Raw genomic sequence first — 23,263 nt, forward strand, 5'->3', positions numbered from 1 at the left:
CTCGGCAAAGGGGATAAGGTCTGGTTCCTCCCTGTTTGTTGATGTACCAGACTACAGCCATGTTGTCTGACTGAATTGCAATAGTTCCTGGAGGAAGGCGGTCTTGTAGGGCTTGCAACGCCAAAAGCACCGCCCTCATCTCCAGGAAACTGATATGCAGAACAGTCTCTGAGGGAGCCCACGTGCCTTGGATGGTTCTGCCCAAAGCATGCCCCCCCACCCGAGGTGAGAAGCGTCCGTGGTCAACGTGGCTTGGGGCTGAGGCATGACGAACGGTCTCCCCTCTCGCAGCTCCTGAGAGTGCAACCACCAGAGAAGGGAGTCCTTGCAAACCCTGCTCAGGGGAATTGGAGTGCTCAAGGGGTGCAGCAACAGTGACCATTGGACCTGATCAGTCCATTGTAGGATTCTCATACGCAAGCGTGCAAAGGGTGACAGACCGGTGGCTGTTGCCATGGAGCCCAAAGCTCTCAGGACTAATTCCGCAGGTGGGGCTGAGGGCTGGAGAATTGCCAAAACATGGAGACAATTTGCGCAACCTGTCTGTTGTTAGAAAGGCCTTGGAGTGACGTGTATCTATCTTGGACCCTATGAATTCCAGAACCTGCACAGGATGAAGGAATGATTTTTGAAGGTTCACAGTAATACCTAGACACCGAGTAAGAGCCAGGGTAAAATCCCTGGCCCAACAGAGCTGATGGCCTGGTGGAGGTGGTGAGGAGCCAGTCGTCCAGGTACGGAAAGACCCGAATGCCCTGAAGTCTCATGTGGGCTGCGACCACCGCCATGACTTTGGTGAACACCCTGGGGGCTGAGGTGAGGCCGAATGGAAGAGTCCTGAACTGAAAATGACTGGCTCCCAGCCGAAAGCGGAGGAGCCTCCTGGATAGTCTGTCCATTAGAATGTGGTAGTACGCATCCTTGAGGTCTATGGAGCACATCCAGCCGTTCTCCCGGAGGAAGGGGAGAATAGATTGCAGGGTGACCATCCGGAATTTCTCCTTGGGAATGAACAGGTTTAGAGATGAGAGGTCTAGTATAGGCCTCAGTTCCCCAGTCGTTTTTGGCACTAAAAAGAACCTGGAGTAATTTCCCAATTCGGACTGGCCTGGGGGAACGGGCTGGATGGCTCTCTCTTCTAACAGCTTCGAAATTTCCGAAGCTGCCGCCTCCCTTTGATCGGGTGGGACATCGGGGAGGCGTTTCATAGGAGGGGCTAGACTCAGAAAGGGAATGGAATAACCTCTGAATATAACTCTGAGCACCCACCGGTCCGTAGTAATGGACTCCCAATTTTGCAGGTGCTCAGACAGACGCCCCCGACTGCCTCCGGAGAGGGACAGCCGGGTAAGCCCTCAGGGCTGTTGCGCTGGCCTCTCCAAGAAAGGTTCTTGGGACCAGAGGTTCCTCGCCCCCCCCCCCCGCCTCTGGGCCGGCATCCACCTTGTCCTCCTCTGCCTCTGAAGGACGAGGGTCCAGCGGACGGACTGCTGTGATTTCCGGAACCACATCTTCTTTTGTCCCCTCTGGTTCCAGGAGAAGGACCGTTGGGGATTAGAGAAGCTGATCTTGACGGCAGACAGGGTCTTCCCGTCCTTTTCGATTTGGACCAGTGTGTCGCACACGATCTTGCCAAAGAGCGTAGAACCGTCAAAGGGCGCATTAGCGAAGGATGCCTTGAAGGGTTCCGCAAAATCGCAAAGGCGGAGCAAGGCATGGTGCCGCAGAGCGATGCCTGCTCCGCTGGCTCTAGCCGCTCCCTCCGTGGCATGGGTGAGTAGCTGCATAGATGTATTAGTAATAGATTTCAGAGTGGCCATGCGAGTCAAGAAGATGCGTTTGTCCTCGGCCGCCATGGACTCCGGAGGGGCTCCAGCGTATTCCTTAATCAAGTCTCACTGGAGTCTGATAACGTGCGCCATATAGTTCAGCGCCCTCACAGAGATGGTAGCTGAAGGAAACAACCGCTTCCCAATGCAGTCCAACGTCCGAGATTCCTTATCTGGAGGGTGGACCAAGGAACTCTCCTGCGCTAGTTCCTTCTTGGTGGCAGCCGCCACCACCATGGCATCCACTGGCGACCCTTTAGACCAAGCCATCCTATCAGAAGGGGGACTAAGTACCTTGTGTGGCCTTCTGGGAATCGGGTCCACGGTGTCCGGCTCCTTCCAAGCCCTGGTGGTAATTAAATCCACCAGAGGGTCAGCCGGGGGGACACCCAAGAAGTAGATGGGTCTGCATCGAACGCATCCAGAAACACAGACTCATCAGAGGAAGGTTTTTGGGCAGACCACCCTCCTCTGATTCACAACATTTGCGCACACGCAAATCAAATTTCAGTGTGTGTGTGTGTGTGTGTGTGTGTGTGTGTGTGTGTGTGTGTGTGTGTGTGTGTGTGTGTGTGTGTGTGTGTGTGTGTCAGCTACTTGGGCAGGGTCATGAAGCATTGGTTGGACAGAGTTTTGGAGGACTTGGCTTGGACCCTGGTTAAGGACTCCACTCTATAGCTGTGCCAGTGGGGAGTCTTATTTGGGATCTGGAGAAAGAGGGAGAATCCATCCCAGACTGTGTTCCCCATGTGCTCATAAGAGAAATTGTGCTTGATGCAGACAGCTGCATCTGGAGATACTGTGTGTGTACCTGTTATCCTCCCAGTGAACATTCCCCACAGATGCCAGTGGTGAGTATTAAGGCTCCTTCATTACTAGCCCAGAGGAGGGTCATCACAACATGGTTAGCCCTTTTACTTATGTACAAGAGGTGATATCTTCTGTAAAACATAAACACTCAATAGCCTTTATTTTACTTCAGTACAAAGGATGCCTTTGTTTTTACATGTTTTTCTATTACTTATGAGCTCCTGTGATGTATCTTTTCATTGTATTACATTGCAATGCATTTGAATACTTTATAATTTCTAAACAATACATTATTTAAATAAAGAACAGGTAAACACTGACCCTTCAAGGTGGATTGTGTACGTCAAAGGCATTAGGGAGTGTACATTACTTGCCTCGCATGATTTTTTTTACACTGGAATTTGTATTTTTCACTTAGCATGGTATACTTTGTTTCATGGAATTTGTGATTTTGATGTGCAGACTATGTTGTTCATTAAATGTAACTTGATTAGCTATCATAAGCACCACCTTCTACAACATATTAAAGCAAACTTACAAGAATATCCATTTTTACTGATTACCTAACTAATTGGTTACCAAGGATCTATGAACTGCGATTCTATAAACAGTGCATATCTAGGTAAGTTTCTAGATATTGTCATCCTGTTCCTATAACTGTTTTAACTTTGCTTGTACATAAACAATGTAAATATAAATCAGAATATATGTTATTCAAAAACACAAAACTTTGTATTCAACTAGCTCTTAAAAAACATGCAATTGTTCTTTGAAATATGTAATGCCAACAGCCCTTCTATCCTCAAAAATAAAAAGTTCAAAACATAATCAAAAGGCAAATTAATCTGTACAGCTATAATATTCCTGATCCTGTACCAATTATATTTATTGCTGGTTTGCCATACATGCTTTCTCACAATCACATCCAGATGATCCAGGTATTAATTTCTCTGAATACTCTTTCTTAAATGAGAATTGGTTACTCTATCTCTTTACAGTAAACTCTTTGTAAATGCATAGCAGTGTGTTACAGAATGTGGATGGAGAACGGAGAAGACAATCTGTATGCCATTGCCAATATTCTGCAGAACAAGTATTATTGTTGCACTCTCAGTATGCACTGCTGTATTAATGGTTAGGTTACTCAAGTCTGACTTGCGTCATACCTCCCTTGTTAGTTGAAAACTTGAAAAAGTGGTCAGTCACTCAGGCAGAAATTAACTTTAGAAAATAGTACAGACTTCACTTGTTCACTCAGTCTCAGTCTAATTATGCACTGAGCTAGCAGTAGCAGCACAGCACAACGAACATGCAGCCACGTCACAGCCATGCACAGAACAAGGAAAAATGTATGACAAATGGTATGTACGTACAAGGCAAGCACAGGCAACATACAAGAAGTCATACACACACAAACTCTCGTCTTGGAGTAGGATCGGAATGATGGAGCTGATGACCATTAAAATCGGCATCAGGATTTTTATAGCCCACAGCGGGACCCAGGATTTGTCTGTTGAACTAGGGAAAATCTCGCTGAAATAGTGATGTCTAGCAACCCTATGACTTCTTCAAAAAGTGCAGAGTTGCAAGCTCTTATGGATGAGTGAACCCTATTCTCTTCTCTTTTTCCACATGGTCAGGCTTTGAAAACTCATCCTTCTTTTAAGCTTAAGGTGGTAGCAGAGTTTACTTTTAGCTGACCTATCCATCTTCCAGTTTTCTGTCCTGAACCAAAATGTAAGGGAGAAAGGAAACTCGTATCTTAGGATGGCCACAGACAACTCTGGTGCTATCGTGACATTTTCAGATCTTCAGAACAATTATTCATTTCTTGTGAAGAAGAATGGACAACTTGTCTCAAAACAATTTCAAAGTGATTGTCTAAGGCTATTAAGTTTTGTTATACTCCATATACAAAATCTATTTTGCAAAGGATGGATTTTAGAAGATGCTACTTGGTCCTCTGTGCATACTTTTACAAAACACTAAGCTTGATTACTTCTCTAGGTCTAGATCAAGCTTTGCTAGGACCATTCTCCAGGGGGCTCCTAGACCCTGCTCCTTCCATCTCCCAAATATAGTTTGCTATGGCAATCTACCCATATAGCTAAGGCTACTGCAGTAGTGATCAATATAAAGAAAATAGTACAGTGGTGTGAATTTACTATAACAGCAGATGTTCGAATGATCACTGCTGCAGTAGCCTCTCCACACCCCTTGTTTTTTGGTGTGTGTTTTTATGCAAGGGTGTACACTTTTTTAGTTCCTAGCATTGTCCTTTCAGGACTTAGCTTCCTTCCGTCAGCTGGTAGGAAAGCTCAGAAGGGCTTCACACCCAAACTTGCCTTTTAGTCAGGTCACCTCCAGCTGCTTGACAGTCTGGGGGTGTGGAAGGTTCTCTGGAGTTTGGAAGCTGGCTGGAAGTTATATCCTTGGCAGGCTATAACCCATATAGCTTAGGCTACGGCAGCAGTGATCATTCAAGCATCTACTGTTATGGCAAGTTGAACTTACACAACTTTACTTTCTGTTCGTCTGAACTCGTAGCAAGACTGATGCTTTTCAAATCTCCCACTATCCACCAACTTCATTTAATTATTCTACCCATTTCTCAACTATTAGCAGTACCAGGATCCGATGCAAATCCAAACACTTGTTATTCCAAACACTGGACCCCATGTAGCTTGGGATCGTGAAGGGCCAATCTAGTCCTATGAACATGATTGACTTCTTTGAATCAGTCTCCAGAGCCGTGGACAAGGGTAAGGTGGTTCACACAGCCTATCTGGACCTCGCCAAAGCCTTCAACACCATCCCTCACTCTGGAATCATAGATAAACTTACTAAGCTGGGCATTAATCCCTACATCACTCGATGGGTAGCCCAACTGGCTTAATGATAGAACTCACACTGTAAAAGTAGCAGACTCCAAATCCAGCTCCAGACAAGTGGAGTACCTCGGGGTTCAGTCCTGGGACCGCTCTTGTTTGGCATCTACTTCTCTGAAGTAGAGGATAACACTAAGGGAATCTGGATAACAAAGTTCATAGATGACTGCAAACTGGGAACCATTACTGAATCCCCAAATGATGTGGATATTCTACAAAAGGGCCTTACAGAAACAGATGCTTGGTGCCAGAGCCATGGGATCAAGCTCAATGCCAAGAAATGTATAGTTATCCCCTTTGGGAAAAAATATGTACTCGTGAATTACCACATAGGTGGCAGTACACAAAACACCAAAAGTGTGATAAGAGACTTACGGACACAGGTGGACAGTGGTCTCACCTTCGATAACCACATCACCACAACAGTCCGGAAATCCTTCTATGTGGCACACCTCATCACTAAGGGCTTTTCACCCAGAAAAAAGGAGGTCATTGTCCCACTGTACTCATCCCTCATTAGACCCATTATAGAATACAATGCCCCATTTGGTATGTACCTCTCAAGACATCTGCAACAACTGGAAAGGCCGCAGAAATACCTCACTAAAAGAATCACAGGCTTAAAGCAGATGCCCTGTGCTGACAGTCTAAAAAAAACTCCACCTATACTCTGTCGCATATAGTCTACTCAGAGGCGATCTCTGCTTAGCATACAAAGCCATGTCAAACCCAGAGCTGTTGGACATGCTACACTTAAAGAAATCCCAATCACTCAGAGACGCACGCTCCAGGGATCTAAACCTTGTCATTGCAATGAACAAAACACGCTGGAGAGATAGGTTCCTGACCCAGAGATTCCCTAGACTCTGGAACAGACTGCCCATACATGTCAAGAAGAGCACCTCTTTGGCCCTCTTCAAAAGGAACCTTGATGATTGGATGGGAGATAGGAAATCCACCCGGGGGATCATGTCAGTCACCCTGCTAGACAGGGGTCCAGGGAAGTAAATACTGTGGGAAGAAATAGCCAGGGAATTATTATGGCTAGGCTTGTATAGGCCCTAGCGCCGATAGCCTAGTACCAATCTATGAACCTATGATAGGGAGCATAGGGACTTACGGGAAAAGCCCTATGAAGAATGACAGTATAACTCTCTAGACACACAGTGAAATGAGCTATGATGGGCTGCTGATATTTCTGATTCAACACCTTCTATAAAGCTTGTTCTTTATTTTAGTAGCTAAAATGTGGCAGAACAGTAAACATTTGCCTATCCACGGTTCTGGAGTTTGCATCTAGAAAGTCAGTGGCTAAAGGATGTAATCTCAAAGACTCATGCTTGACCAGAGGGGGACAATGTTATTTGGCTTCCTAACCTTATATTTACTATCAGGCCTCCCTCCAAACCACATTGTAACACATCTCCAGTCAGCTAATACCTATGCTCCCCTACAACCACTCTAACTTCTGTATCAGCTCTGGTGTTGAACTACTTGTGCAATTCCACACGTTACCTCTGGGTTGTAGTGCCAAGTGCTACTTACAACAGTGATAAGTCACAGTCCTCCATTATGGACCACCTTTAATTCTCCCACTTCCAGACAGAGGTGAACAAGGCAACATCTGTTGCTTTACTCGCATCTTACTTAGTGTGCCAGCTTCTACAGCATCAGAGCTGCTAAGTCATCTGCAGCAAAGTCAGTAGTCTATCCCTCGATGCTACGGAGATGGCAGGAGTATTATGGTATTCAGAGAAAAGATCAGATTGAGGGTGTCCTCTTACCTTTTTAGGTCCAGAAGTATCAATATCATTGCATCCAAACCTCAATGACATTTTAAATGCACAGCTTCCATTTCGAAGGGTGGACTAACACCCAGCTCCTCTCCTTCTTCCCAAATATTCATTAAAAACCTTTTATGGAGGTAGGGATGATGACACAAAGGACATTCCTTGCAAATTTTAATGAAATGGACTAGATGGGGAAAATAACTCGTACACACTCAAGTGCGCTAACCTGTGTTACATATTTATTGCATTTTCCTGCTGTTTGTTGCAAAAAAAGAAAAAAAAAACCCAAAAAAATTATCCTTGTTTCCTGTCTTTCCTGACCTAGAGTAGTCCAAATACAGGCTTTGCTGTATTCTGGACTTTTGGAAAGTTCCTGTGTTGCCCATTTCCTTTCTTGGATAAAAGGAGGCTTCTTTGTTCACCAGTGGCAGTAGGGAGCTTAGAGCAGCCTATCTATCCCTGGAGGAGTGTTCCCAGCACAAGAATCTGGTAGTCTAATTGGCCGTTTTGGGCCAATTTCTAGCTCTTTCAAGTCCCCCTGTATAAAACCCGCTTTGGTGCGGCTTTGTGCGATTTTTCGCATAGCGCAGTATCAGGTAGCGCAGCTTAATTGGGTTTAAACCATTCTCGGCTCCATAAAGTCTGCTCTTCACTTTTTCCCTTAGAACTGATCTAGTTCTCATAATAAACACATTATTCCTACTCTAAAGCCTGGCACTTGCTCACTAAAGCAATTATATAAGTCAGCACTAAAAAATTAAAAGCACTACACCCTCACAAACTCCCCTTGAGTACCTTTTTCCCCATTCGCCCTTTTTTTCAATTGTAAAGGAATTCCCAATACTATTCTAGCATGTCCAAAGGTCAGTTGTCAATCTCCTCTCCGGTCCAGCTGGTGAATCTGGGAATCTTGAGGCAATGTTACAACTGCCTCATGTACACAGACAACCCTCTCCTCCTCCCAACAAATTCCAACACATGAGAGATGCAACCATATAGCCAAACTGGAGGCTAAGCTCTCTCAACTCAGTACTGGCGTAACCAGTCAGGAGGAGAAGGAAACCACACTCACTACAATTCCAGCCTTACAAAGACCTACCACGACAGCAAACCAAACACACAAAAACATACTCGGAGGCTCTAAATAAAAATCTGCCTAAGCAGCAGAGACCTCCAAAGCAGACACCCAAGCAACCGCTACTCCAAAACAAAACACGTGCAACACATACATAGCTCACAAAGCCAGTGTGCCAAACAGTCACAGCTCTTAAGGCTAAACAACACACCTGATACACTTGTAATAGGTGACTATCGTCAGGCACACTGACGTCCCGCTCACAAGGCTGAACAAGGAGAAGGTCACGGTGAGCTGCCTGTCGGGCGCTAGGATCCGCCACATAACACAAGGACTCAGGTCACTCCAAGGCAAGTACAAATATGACTCAGTCATTGTCCATACTGGTGTGAATGACCTGAGACGTACCTCCCTGGACTACATGAAAAGAGACAGAGGAGCACTCTGAGCATGTAGCCCAGGCCGGTATGACCCTGACCCTGAGTAGCATCTTACCCTCACCAAGAATGATGCCACAATATGAAGACAAGATCAATTTCAACAACTGGCTTAAGTATTGGTGCCATTCAAAGGGGATCCAATGCCTGTCAGCCTGGGATGACATGCTCGACAAGCCACGATGCTTCGCTAGGGACAGCTTGCACCTGTCAGCCCTGGGCTTTCCGATATTGGCAAAGGCTCTTGCCACCCCCATAGTGCCTTTTTTAGGCAAGGCTCAAAAGACAAACCCACCTCCATAGGTATCACAAGGGATAAGAAACTAAGAGTAATGCTATTCAATGCCAGAAGTCTAAATCTCAAGATGCACGCACTCAAAACTCTCCTTAGCATGGAGAACACAGATATCTGCACAGTAACAGAAACCTGGTTCAAGGCTTCCGAGAGCACCCCAGCACTACCAGGTTATACCTCATACCATGCTTTTCGGACCCAAAACTTGGACCGAACCACAAAAGGAGGGGGGAGTATCAATATTCGTCAAAGATACCCACACCTCCAGGTTGGTGGCACAGCACGAAGCATCAGAGACTATCCATTTGCAACTAACAGTGGGTAAAACTGCCTTCCAGTTTATAGCCTGCTACAGACCACCCTCCCAAACCCAGGAACCCCACTCGGCCTTCCTGAGAACACTTGAAAATATGAAGGTCTCTCCAAACACCATTATATTGGGCGACCAACTACCCAAACAGACTGGGAGCATTACTCTAGCTCCAACATCCTAACCCAAAGGTTCCTAGAATTTATAAACTCAAATGCTATGGAACAACTTGTTACCACTCCCACAAGAGGGGAAAACATACTGGATCTGATCATCACCAGCATGGGGACCTCTATGCTCCAGACCAGAAGTGTATCCCTCAATGGTAAGATCAGACCATAAACTAATCTCACTGGATATTCACATCCCGACCCCACCCCCTGCCCAGAAAACCACAGTGAAAAACCTTCTCTAAAGCAAATTTCACACTCCTCAAAACCGAGGTGGAAACCTTCAAAGCCCCCGGGCCTGTGGAAAATACAGCCCAGACAGCAGAATCCTTTATAAACGCATTCTATGAACACCTTCAGGAATGCATGGATCATGCAATCCCAAATAAAACCAAGACCCAATCCTCCAAAGGCAGACGTCCTTGTCTGGTGGACCCCAGCCATAAACAAACTATACAATAGAAGGAGGAAGCTACTACATGATAGAGCAAAATCCCAAAAGGGGAAGGCATCTCTGATCAGTATTAGCAAAAATCTACGGGCACTCATAAAATAGTCTAAGGCCAGCTTGGAGAGAAAAATTGCACAGGACACTAAGGATAATCACAAGGCTTTCTTTAGTTATGTCAGGAACCTGGGTGGGAATTCCCAACTATGCTCAGAATTAGTCCAAAATGACAAAAAATACACCGAACCCACAGACATTGCCAACATCCTAGCTGACAGGTTCAGCGCAAACTCCCCACCCCCCACCAAAAGGGCAAATATCTATCCCAGCATTGTGCTGCCCCCCTGACATCTCAGATGCTCAGGTAAGAGCCACCTTCTCCAAAGCAAAAAACACAGCATCAATAGGACCAGACGGTGTCCCGGGCTATGTCCTACATGAACTCCAAGAAGAGCTAAACCCAAACATAAAACTACTGTTCAATCTCAGCCTTACTACAGGATATGCACCCAAACAGTGGTGTACAGCAACAGTGGTCCCTCTCCACAAAGGTGGTGCCTCAACAGATCCTGGAAACTACCGCCCCATACGCCTGACTAGCGTGGTCTGCAAAGCTATGGAAAGGATCATCATGGACCTCATAAATAAAGATATTGGGGACCTACAGACACTGGATCCTACCCAGTTCGGCTTTGTTAAGGGCAGATCCTGCCTCTTAAACCTGGTCGATTTCTTTGAAACAGTCACCAAGGCCATTGACGAGGGGAAGGTGGTCCACACAGCCTACCTGGACCTCACAAAAGCCTTTGATACAATACCCCACTCGGGCATTATAGATAAGCTCACCAGCTTAGATATAAACCCCTATGTCACTAGATGGGTTGCAAACTGGCTCAAGGACAGAACCCACATGGTTAGAATTGCTGGAGCCATGTCAGACCCCAAATCAATTACAAGTAGTGTCCCACAAGGCTCAGTCCTGGGACCTCTCTTGTTCAGTATATATTTCTCGGAGGTACAGGCCAACACGGAAGGACTGTGGCTGACCAAGTTCGCAGATGACTGCAAACTGGGCGCCATAATCGACTCTCCGCCGACACAAGCATCCTCCAAAAGGGCCTCATAGAAACAGACAACTGGTGCCAGAGCCATGGACTCAAGCTAAACGCCAAAAAGTGTATAGTCATCCCCTTTGGCAAAAACAAAGTGCCCACAAATTACCACATAGGTGGTAATCCATTAAGTACGGAAGTAATTAGGGACCTGGGGACCCAAGCTGATAGCAATCTCTCATTTGACAACCACATGGCCAAAGTGGTTAGAAAAACATTTTATATAGCCCACCTAATCATGAAGGGATTCACATCTAGATCAGGGGAGATCAGTGTGCCTCTTTACTTTCCCTCATCAGGCCCATAATTGAGTACAATGCCCATGTTGGGATGTACCTTACCGGACACCTGCAGCAACTAGAAAGACCCCAAAAGTACCTCACCAAGAGGATCAAAGGGCTCAAACAGATGCCATATGCTGCCCGGTTAAAGAAACTCCAGCTCTACTCAGTGGCATACCGCCTGCTCAGAGGTGATCTGTGCCTGATGTATAAAGCCATGTCCAACCCGGAATTAATGGACATGCACCTCAGAAAATCCAAATCCCATCGAGCTAAGCACTCGAGAGACTTGAACCTCAGCACTGAAATAAATAGGACATGCTGGAGGGACAGATTCATAACCCAGAAGATCCCTTCACTCTGGAATAAAATCCCAGTCCAGGTCGGCAGAGTCCCTCACTGACTCTCTTCAAAAGGAATCTTTATGAGTGGATGGGAGATCGTAGGTTTACCCCGGGTATCACTTCTGTCTCACTGTTAAGAGGCACAGTATACTAACCTTGAAAAAGGGCATAGCAAAATTAATTTAAATTGGGTGGCAAAAGCCAAACACACTCTGGCTAGGCTTATAAATGCCCTAGGGCAGATAGCCTAGTATGAACCTATGAACCTTGTATTTTCAGGACCTGCAACTAGTGATGATTCTGGCAGTGTGGGAGGATAGGGGAAGCATCCATAGATTGGCACTAAACAAAACAATTGCTTTGCTTCCCTTCTATGCAGGTTGGAGTCGCACTGACTGCATAATCAGTTAACCAGGGAGGAACTGGTTTCAAATGTAGCTCAAAGGAATAGTTGGTGTGTGAAAGGCCTACAGAAGAAAAGTACAGTTTTGTACCTACTATAAATGTAGATGTCCGATAGGTATGCATCTGCAGTCATCACATATGGGTTGTCCTGCCTCGGGCAGCCCTTTGGTCGGCCGGATTCCAAAGTCTGGGTCCGGCGTTGGCTGATGTCGCATTTTCCCCAACGTCAGAGCACCTGGGGTATAAAAGCAGACGCCATCTTCCTCAGTTTTTCTTGCCCCAGATGCCAGGTGCCCTCTAAGGAAGGCTAAATTTGGAGAGATGCATTAAAAATCCAAACATGCACAATAATATAAAAAACAAATACACAATAGATCCCCCCAGCTAGCTATTAGAGGGGTAAGTACCCAAGAAATACCACAGAGGGGAAGGAGGGAGGGTAAACCTGACTGCAGATGCATACCTATCGGACATCTACATTTATGGTAGGTACAAAACTGTACTATGTCCTTCAAGGATGCATCTGCAGTCATCACATATGGGTAGAATACCATAGCCAATCTGGGGGTGGAGGCACTATGTAAAGGATGGTGTAGCTAAAATGCCCTGCAAGACTGCCGTAGCAAAGCCTGCTCTGGATCTGGAATATAAAGGTAAATTGTAATGCTTGGCAAATGTATGCACGGAGCTCCATGTAGCAGCTTCTAAAATGTCCTTGGTAGCCACCCCTCTTAAGAAGGCTGTGGAGGTGGCTGTGGCTCTCGTGGAATGAGGTCAAATGTTAGCTGGCACAGTTTTTTCCATGAAAGGAGTAACAAAAACGAATGCAATTCCCTATCCATTTTGAAATTGTCTGTTTGGAAATTGCTTTTCCTTGTGTACCAGCAGCATATGCTACCAACAGCTGGTCAGTTTTTCTGTAACCTTTAGTTCTGTCCAAGTAGTAGCGCAACTGTCTGTGTATGTCCAGAGTGTGCAGAAGTTTCTCCCCTTTGTTTTGTGGATTTGGAAAGAAGGTAGGTAAATGAATAGCTTGATTTAATGAAACCCTGGATACCACCTTTGGCATAAATGTAGGATTGGTTCTCAGTGAAACTCTGTCCTGATGAAAAATAGGAAAAGGCTGTACTGCCATAAGGGCCTGTAACCCAGATACTCTTCTTGCTGAGGTTATGGCCAGAAGGAAAGCAGTCTTCCAAGACAGGAACTGTAGTTCTGCAGATGCTGCTGGTTCAAAGGGAGGCAGTGTTAGTTTTTCCAACACGAAGTTAAGGTCCCAAGTAGGTATAGGTGGTTTCCTTGGAGGATTGATGTTTTTGATTCCTCTTAGAAACTGTCTTAGGAGAGGATGAGAGAAGACAGGCGGATCAGTATTGTACTCTGCTGAAATTGCTGAAGCATGAATTTTAATGGAAGAGTAAGAGAGATCATTGTGGAACATTTCTGCCAAGTATTCCAGGATATGTGCCATGCTCATCACTGTGGCATCTAGGCCCTTTGTGGTGTTCCAAATGAGAAATCTTTTCCATTTTGCTGAATATGCCTTTCTTGTGGAAGGCCGGCGAGCTTCCATAATAATATCTTTCACTCTCTGGGATAGCTTGTCCTGAGGAGTAGTCAAGGTATTTTCCAGACTGTTAGTTGCAAGGTTTTCAGGTTGGGATGCAGAGTTTTGTAATTGTGCTGTGTCAGTAGAAGTGGCCATAGAGGAAGAGGCCATGGTTTCGTACGTGACATGCTCTAACAGTGGGTACCAGTGCTGTCTTGGCCAGTCTGGAGCTATCAGAATCACCTTTGGCTGCTCTGTCCTGATCTTCAGTAAAACCTTGGTCATTAATGGGAAAGGTGGAAATGCATACACTGTTAGAGTTCTCCAGCTGAAAGAGAGGGCGTCCACTTTCCATACTTGTGGGTGGTATGTCCTTGAGCAGAATTTCTTCAGTTGATGATTGTGGGGGGAGGCAAAAAGATCTAAGTCCGGTCTCCCCCATGATTGTGTTATCTGTAGAAAGATGTCTGGGTGCAGCATCCATTCGTGTGCATCCATGATATTTCTGCTTAAGCTGTCCGCCAGTATATTGTCTTTCCCTGGCACAAACTGGGATTGTAGTTGTATATTGAGTTTTAAGGAAAGTTCCCATAGATTCATTGCCAGCCTGCAAAGAGGATAGGAATTGGTGCCTCCTTGCTTGCTTATGTACCACATAACCGTGGTGTTGTCTGTCCTTATTAACAGATGGCCATGATGCAGAAAGGGTCTGAAGGCTTCGACTGCATGTATCACTGCCAGCATTTCCTTTTGGTTTATGTGCATGCGTAGCTCTTTTTGTGACCATAGACCTTGAATGCATCTGCCCTCCATGTGCGCTCCCCATCCGTGGTCTGAAGCGTCTGTTGTAATGGTTTGGCTGGCTATTGGTTTGCTGAAAGGCAGACCCCTGTTTGACTGGCTTGCTTGAGCCCACCACAGAAATTCCTTTTGAAGGCATGGAATGAGTGGTATCAAAGTTTCCAGGCTATGACTGTGCTGAGTCCATAAACTCCTTGGGTACCATTGCAGTTTCCTCATATGTAGTCTTGCTTGGGGAATCAGAAGTATGCAAGAAGCCATGTAACCCAGGGCTTGCAGGATTTTCCTTGCAGTCAGCTGGGTTTGTCTTGTCAGATTTTTGAAGTAATCTGGTAGTTGACTTTGTTTTTCTTCTGAGAGGAAGGCCATTTGGGTGGTTGTATCTAGATCTGCACCCAGAAAGGTTATTCTTTGGGATGGAACAAGTCTTGATTTGTGAAAGTTGACTGTATATCCCAAGGCCTGAAGTAGGTGAGTGGCATAATCCAAGTGTTTTACCAAAGTTTGTTGGCTGTCCGCTTGTAAAAGGCAGTCGTCCAGATATGGGTATATTTGCATCCCCTGAAGTCTGCAGTGTGCAATTACTGATGCCAGGCATTTCGTGAATACTCTGGGCGCAGTAGATAATCCAAAGGGCAATGCTGAGAATTGATAATGCTCTGACCCTGCAAGAAATCTGAGGTGTCTTCTGCAACTTTGTCTGATAGGGACATGCAGGTATGCCTCCTTGAGGTCTAGAGTTACCAGCCAAGACCCCTTGCCCAGCATGGGAAGGAGCTGCTGTAGAGTCAGCATTTTGAACTTTGGTACAATGAGATAAGTGTTCAGTGCGGACAAGTCGAGAATAGGCCTCCATTGTTTTTCTTTTCTTGGAATAAGGAATAGTCTGGAAAAAAATCCTTGGCCTTGTTCTGAGAGAGGGACTTTTTCTATAGCTTTCATTTGCATTAAGCTGGAAATTTGTTTCAAAGCCTCTGCCCTTTGATTCGGTGGCAGGTCTGGCATGCCCTTTCTTTTTGGTAATGTGTGGAAATGAAACCTGTATCCTTTGTCTATTATTTGTAGTGTCCATTTGTCCCTTGTAATACTGTGCCAATTTTCTGAAAATAAAGAAAGCTTTCCGCCCAAAGGTGCTTCCAATTGAGTCCTGGTTGGTGGTGTCAAAGTAAAGTCATTGAGCCTGTCCTTGTGCAGCAGTTGAAGGTCCTGCATTACCTCTCTGGTTGGGAGGCTGCCATTGACGTCCTCTGTAGGAGCCTCTAGCTTGCCCTCTACCTCTGGCACGCCTGTTCTTGCCTCTCTGAAACCTGTCTGTGTCTGGAAAGGACCAATTCTTGGAAGGCCAATTCCTGCTGAATCTTGGTGGTTGTACTTGGAGAAAATCTTTGACTGTTTGTACTGATTTTGCTTTTTCTTCAAATTTCTTTAGGACCTCCTGAGCCGTTGAGCCAAATAACTTTTGTTTTTCCAGTGGAGCATCCAGCAGCTTTGCTTTAACATGATCTGGCAGAGATTGTTCCTTCAGCCAAGCATGCCTACGTATGACTGCGCCAGTCATAGCTGACCTACATGAAGCTTCCAATGCATCATTACCACATTGCAAGAAATGGTTGCTAACCTGTTGAGAGTTATGTACCAAATCCTGAAGGGACTTAAGGTCTAGGGGGTCAGGTGAAGACAGCTTTTTATGCAATTCATCTAACAAATACTCTTGGTATTGTATCATATGAAATTGACAATTTAATGCCCTCATAGAAAGAGTAGCAGAAGTATACACTTTTTTACCCCATCTCTCTCAAGCTCTGGACTCCCTTTCAGAGGGGAGAGGATTTTTAGCAGTGGCAGCTGCAACCCCTTTAGGGCCCTGGGAAATAGTTTCTGGATCTGCAGAGTGGGCCTTGTAAAGGTAAAGATGTGAGTCTGGGACCCTGTAGTACCTATCGGGTTTGGCAGGAGCCGGAGGAAGAGAATCAGGGGTTGTGCTAGAGTCAGAGTACACATCATCAATTACATTTAAAACAGGAGGAATAGCTAAAGGCCTATGCTGTGGCAAATGTAAAAAGGTCCTTAATCGTTTCCTGGAATCAGAGAACTGTCCCTGCCATTGGAAATGCTCTGTCATGGTGTGTAGCGTCTCCCCAAAGGAAAACTCTTCAGGAGGGGAGGCCGAGGGAATAGATTCCTCTGCATCAGAATCCTCGTAGGCCGAAAAATCCTCCTCCTGGTGGTCCGAGAGAGTAGAGCCATCAGAGGCCTCATCTGAGGAGTGGGGATCAGAGGGCTCAACCCTGGGCCTTTTGTCTGGAGGAGGTTGAGAGCCCCTGTCCGGATGAGGTTGAGAGCCCCTAATTAAGGAGATAAGATCCTCCGCTAAGCTTAGAATCTGTGAACCAGTAGAGGGACCCTGACGGATAACCTTGGGAGGCAAAGCTTTTGAAAGTTTAGCAGCTTTAGCCCTGGAGAATGCCTTAATGGACATGGATGCAGGAGGCCTGGCTGCACCACGTGCTGCTGTAGATTTGTCTAAAGGAATGGTGTCGGAAGGTTCAAAGACACCAGTTTCTGTTGGCAATTCAATAACAGACTCGGCCGGGGCCTCCGGGACCGAGGTAGTCGGTTGAGCGGTTTCGGTAATAGGAAGTACCAAGGACTCTGTTTCAGCCGAGACCGAGACACTCGCGGTAGGCCTGGCCGGGGTTTCAGCCGAAACCGCGGTCCGCGTGTGTCGGTCCTTGTCCTTCCGTTTCTTAACTAAATGAGAAGTCGGAGTCTCCGACGGCATCTTATACGAAAAACTAGCCCCAAAAAATTCCGCTGCAAACTCCGCCCGACGTCTAAGAGTGCGTCGGTTGAAGGAAGCACAGGCTTGAACAGGCCGAGACGTCGTGGTCTGGGCCTAGGCAGGGGAGGCAGTAAGAGTGGAAATCCTTATGAGGTATTTTGTTTCCCACAAGTCAAACAATTATTAACTTTATCTGACATCGGCTGAGGCAAGAAAGAGTCCCCAACGGGGTACTTAGCTTTTTGAAGTCTTCAGTAGCTGAATTACAGGAGCTGGCCGATCGGCACTTGCGAACTGCTTCTGCTTCGGGCACCACGCGGCAAGAAAGACCAAGGAAGATGGCGTCGGTGGATGCTTTTATACCCCAGGCGCTCTGACGTCGGGGAAAATGCGACATCAGCCGACGCCGGACCCAGACTTTGGAATCCGGCCGACCAAAGGGCTGCCCGAGACAGGACAACCCATATGTGATGACTGCAGATGCATCCTTGAAGGACATCAATGTGGTCAGAGTTGCACTGTGCTCTTCTACTTTCATTTAAACACATCCCACCAGATATTTTAGATTCCTTAAGCCCAGAGAGAAGGCAAAAATGGATTAAGGTATGGGATTACAGGCCAGTGTGCGACAGCAAAGACAGGGAAAAAAGTCTCTGTACTAAAATGCCCATACTCGCAGAGTGCTGACAAGCACAAAAAAAAAAAAAAAAAACCCTAAACACAGGAGAAAAGTGAACCTCAAATCGCTTTTCCTTGGTTAAACTTCTTTTTGAAAAGGGATGGGAAGGATGGATGAGGACACCCCCCCCCCCACTTGTACATTAAGTCTTCAAGACCATCCTATCTTGGAGAACAGGGAATGTGCTAAGAAATGGTATCTCAGAATTAGAGGCAAGTCCATTCTTTCAACCATTCAGTCATCGTATTTCGGGACTCAATCTAGCGAGTCCTGACAATTCAGATGGCTACTGCGAAAAAGTCAGGACTATGGCCCAAGTGACCAGAGACCAATTACTGCTGTGGGTGCCTGACAGTAGAGACAGGGGAGGATGGCTATACCCAAAGCACAAGGAGGGGCAGGCCAGCACAGCAGTAAGCTTCCCGAGGGTGATCTTATGGCTCAGCCCTCACTGGTGAGTGGCATGGGAGGTAGCACTCTCGGGGGAAGGGCACAGAGTTGTGGCAGTGATGCTGACAGCCTATTATGGGGATGAAAGCATTTTTAAGTCCCTAAATATTCCCTTAGGTAAGGAGCAGTGGAGAGGGCAGGGACTTAAAGATGATCTCATTGCTGGATATCTATTCTCACAGTATCTCTTCCCTCCCGTAGACCTTGGGATTCCCCATTGTTAGGGAATGAATGGACTTCATGGTTTGCAAAAAGAGAAAGGAAAAAGCACATAGAATTAAATAAAAGGATCCACAGTTAGTGTGAGGGCCTGCAGGGAAAAGGGAATGGAGATAGGAAAGGTTTGATGCTTCATGATCCAAAGCCCACACTCAAAGGCTCCCCAGGGACTCAACTGCAAATACCATTCATCATTGGCCTGCATTATTAACTGCTGCAGGCTGAGCAGCATGGATTCTAAAACCTTGCGGCTATGAGCAGATGCTCATCTCTCAGACTGGCCTCTCAAAGCAGTGGATACAATGCGTCAATAAAGCAACTGTAACCTTCGGCATTAGCTTATATATTGCTTTGTTTTGAGCCTGACAGGGGTTTGCATGACAATTTCCTATCAGTGTCTGTCACTACAACCAGGCTGGCACTAAGGAATGCCTCACGTTTTCATAGGTTCATACTAGGCTATCTGCCCTGGGGCATTTATAAGCCTAGCCCGATTGTGTTTGGCTTACACCACCCCTTGATTTGAGTATACTGTGCCCTTTTAAAGTTTAGTTTACTGTGCCTCTGTAATAGTAACACGGAAGTAATCCCCGGGACAAACCTACGATCCCCCATCCACTCATCAAGATTCTTCTTGAAGAGAGTCAGTGAGGTGCTCTGCCTAACATGAATTGGAATTCTATTCCAGAGCGAAGGCAGCCTCTGGGTTATGAATCTGTCCCTCCAGCATGTTCTATTAATTTCTGTGCTGAGGTTCAAATCCATCGAGCGCGTGGCTCTAAGGGATTTAGATTTACTGAGGTGGAGCATGTCCATTAATTCTGGGTTGGACATAGCTTTATATGTCAGGCATAGATCGCCTCGAAGTAGGCGGTATGCAACTGAGTAGAGCTGGAGTTTTTTTTAACCGAGCAGCATATGGCATCTGTTTGAGTCCCTTGATCCTCCTGGTGAGGTACTTTTGGGGTATTTCTAATTGCTGCAGGTGTCGGGTAAGGTACATCCCAAAGGGGGCATTGTATTCTATGATGGGCCTGATGAGGGATGAATAAAGGGGCACAATTACCTCTCTTGATCTAGATGTGAATCCTTTCATGATGAGGTGGGCTATGTAGAAGGTCTTTCTAACCACTTTGGCAATGTGGTTGTCAAAGGAGAGATTGCTATCAACTTGGGTCCCCAGATCCCCAATTACTTTCTCTGTACTTAATGGGTTACCACCTATGTGGTAATTTGTGGGCACATTGTTTTTGCCAAAGGATATGACTATACACTTTTTGGCATTTAGCTTTAGACCATGGCCCTGGCACCAGTTATCCGTCTTTACGAGACCTTTTTGAAGGATGTTTGCGTCAGCTGGAGAGTCGATTATGGCGCCCAGTTTGCAGTCATCTGAGAAATTGGTGAGCCATAGTCCTCCCACGTTGGCCTGTACCTCAGAAAAGTAAATACTGAACAAGAGAGGTCCCAGGACAGAACCTTGTGGGATGCCACTTGTGACCAGTTTTGAGTCTGACATGGCCCCAGCAACTCTGACTCTGTGGGTTCTGTCTTTGAGACAGTTTGCGACCCATCTTGTGACATAGGGGTTTATATTTAGGCTGGATAGCTTATCTATGATGCCTGAGTGGGGTATTGTGTCAAATGCCTTTGCGAGGTCCAGATAGGCTGTGTGGACTACCTTCCCCTCATCTACGGCCTTGGTGACTGTTTCGAAGAAGTCAACCAGGTTCAAAAGGCAGGATCTGCCCTTGACGAAGCCAAATTGGGTAGGATCTAGTGTCTGTAGGTCCCCAATGTCTTTGTTTATGAGTTCCATGATGATCCTCTCCATAGCCTTACAGACTAGGCTAGTCAGGCTTATGGGGCGATAGTTTCCAGGGTCCGCAGAGGTGCCACCTTTGTGGAGTGGGACCACTGTTGCTGTACGCCATTCTTTGGGCACATATCCTGTAGTGAGGCTGAGATTGTACAGCAGTTTTACTTGAGGGATTAGTTCTTCTTGGAGTTCATGTTGGACGCAACCTGGGACGCCATCTGGTCCCATGGAAGCAGTGTTTTTTGCTTTGGAGAGGGCGGCCTTCACCTGAGCGTCAGAGATGTTTGGGAGGCTGCACTCTGCCGGGATAGATACTTGCTCTGGAGAAGTTTGCACTGAACCTGTCTCTGCCAGGATATTGGCAATGTCTGTGGGTTCAGTGTATTTTTTGTCATTTAGAATCAACTCAGAACAAGTCTGGGAGTTGCATCCCAGGTTCCTAACATAACTGAAAAAAGCCTTATGATTGTCTTTAGTGTCCTGTGCAATTTTTCTCTCGAAGCTGGCCTTGGAGGATTTTATGAGGGATCGTAATTTTTTGCTAGTACTGATCAGAGATGCCTTCCCTTTTAGGGACTTTGCTCTATCATGTAGTAGCTTCCTACTTCTGTTGTACAGTTTATTTATGGCTGGGGTCCACCAGACTGGACGCCCGCCTTTGGATGATTGGGTCTTGATTTTGTTTAGGATAGCATGATCCATGCATTCCTTCAGATGTCCGTAGAATGCGTTTATATAGGATTCTGCAGTTTGGGCCGTAGTTTCCACTGGTTCTGGGGCCTTGAAGGATTCCACTTCGGGTTTGAGAAGTGTGAAGTTCGCTTTTGACAAGTTTTTCACTGTGGTTTTCTGGGCTGGGGGTGGGGTCGGGATGTGGATATCCAGTGAAATTAATTTATGGTCTGATCTTACCAATGAGGCATATACTTCTGGTATGGAGCATAGAGTCCCCATGTTGGTAATGATCAGGTCTAGTATGTTTTCCCCTCTTGTGGGAGTGGTGACTAGTTGTTCCATAGCATCTGAGTTTATAAATTCCAGGAACCTTTGGGCTAAGGTGCTGGGGCTCGAGTAATGCTCCCAGTCTATGTTTGGGTAGTTGAAGTTGCCCAATATAATGTTCTCCAATGTTTTCAGGAAAGCAGAGTGGGATTCCTGACTTTGAGAGGGTGGCCTGTAGGATGCTATAAACTGAAAAGCAGTCTTGCCCACTGTCAATTGCACATGGATGGTCTCCAATACTTCGTGCAATGCCACTAACCTGGAGGTATGGATATCCTTGATAAATATTGAAAACCCCCCCCTCCTTTTGTGGTTCGGTCCGGGTTTTGGGGCCAAAAAGCATGATATGAGGTATAACCTGGTAGTGCTGGGGTGCTCTCTGGAGTCTTGAACCAGGTTTCTGTCACTGCACAGATATCGATGTTCTCCATACTGAAGAGAGCTTCGAGTGCATGCATCTTGAGGTTAAGACTTCTGGCGTTTAGCAGCATTACCCTTAGTTTCTTGTTCCTTGTGCTGTCAATGGAGGTGGGTTTGACTTTTGAGCCTTGCCTAAAAACAGGCACTATGGGGGTGGCAAGAGCCTTTGCCAATATCCGAAAGCCCAGGGGTGACAGGTGCAAGCCGTCCCTAGTGAAGCAACGTGGCTTGTCGAGCATGTCATCCCAGGCTGACAGACACTGGATCCCCTTTGAATGACACCAAAATTTTAGCCAATTGTTAAAATCGATCATTTTGTCTTTATACTGTGGCATCATTCTAGGTGAGGGTAAGATGCTGCTCAAGGTCAGGGTCATACCGGCCTGGGCTACATGATCAGAGAGCTCCTCTATGTCTCTTTTCATGTAGTCCATGGAGGTACGTCTCAGGTCATTCACGCCAGCATGTACAATGACTGAGTCATATTTGTATTTGCTTTGGCGTGACCTGAGTGCTTGCGTTATGTGGCGGATCCTAGCGCCCGACAGGCAGCTCACTGTGACCTTCTCTTTATTCAGCCTGGTGAGAGGGACGTCAGTGTGTCTGACAATAGAGTCACCTATTACAAGAGTATCAGGTGTGTTATTCAGCCTTAAGGGCTGAGACTGCTTGGCACACTGACTTTGTGTGTTATGTGTTGTACGTGTTTTGTATTGGGGTAGCGTTTGCTTGGATTCTGCTCTGGAGGTCTCTGTTGCTTAGGTAGATTTTTATTTAGAGCCTCCGAGTATGTTTTTGTGTTTTTATGTGTTTGGTTCGCTGTTGTGGTGTGGTTTATTTTTTTATTTGTTATTTTTGCAATGCCGAAAGATCAGATCACAGCACAAACATTGGGAACTCTGACAGCAGTTGCCGATGTGTCAAGGATCCAGGAAAAACTCCTAAATTGGTCATGTCTACAGCGAGATGACTGAAGGTAAATTGGTAGATCTTAGTTGTTCAGATATCCAACATGAGAACTTTACTAAGGAAGGATAATATCCAAACTGTACAAATTATGTATGCAGTTTGCTTGCAGCGAATAACTATCCAGAAGTTCTTCCTTACCTTTTCGCTCTTTTCATCAATTTGTGCAAACTTATTTTCGATTTTCTTTTTCTTCTCCTCTTCTATTTTTTCGACACGTTCCCGTGCTTGTAGCACCTTTCTCATTCGTTCTTCCCGCTTCCTGTCCAGATTCATGAAACACATATCAAGTCAAGCACTAAGTGGAACAGTAAGCATTGAATCACTCACAGCAGATAAAACATTTATGACTGAAGCCAGTATATACCAGAATGTAAATGGT

The 23,263-nt window shown here is 46.0% G+C and overlaps 1 protein-coding gene across 1 annotated transcript in view; it reads right to left on the bottom strand.

Annotated features, from left to right (window-relative positions):
* The window catches only part of LOC122810517 (inner centromere protein-like), a 1,067,288-nt gene that overhangs the window by 510,646 nt on the left and 533,379 nt on the right, over positions 1-23,263 (bottom strand). The window contains exon 12 of the mRNA XM_044082099.1: positions 23,023-23,143. Within this exon, the coding sequence (XP_043938034.1) occupies positions 23,023-23,143 (121 nt within the window). The remainder of the gene's footprint in view (positions 1-23,022; positions 23,144-23,263) is intronic.

The sequence above is a fragment of the Protopterus annectens genome, chromosome 9.part0, assembly GCF_019279795.1.
Source record: "Protopterus annectens isolate FY-2018-M chromosome 9.part0, PAN1.0, whole genome shotgun sequence".
NCBI lineage: Eukaryota > Metazoa > Chordata > Ceratodontiformes > Protopteridae > Protopterus > Protopterus annectens.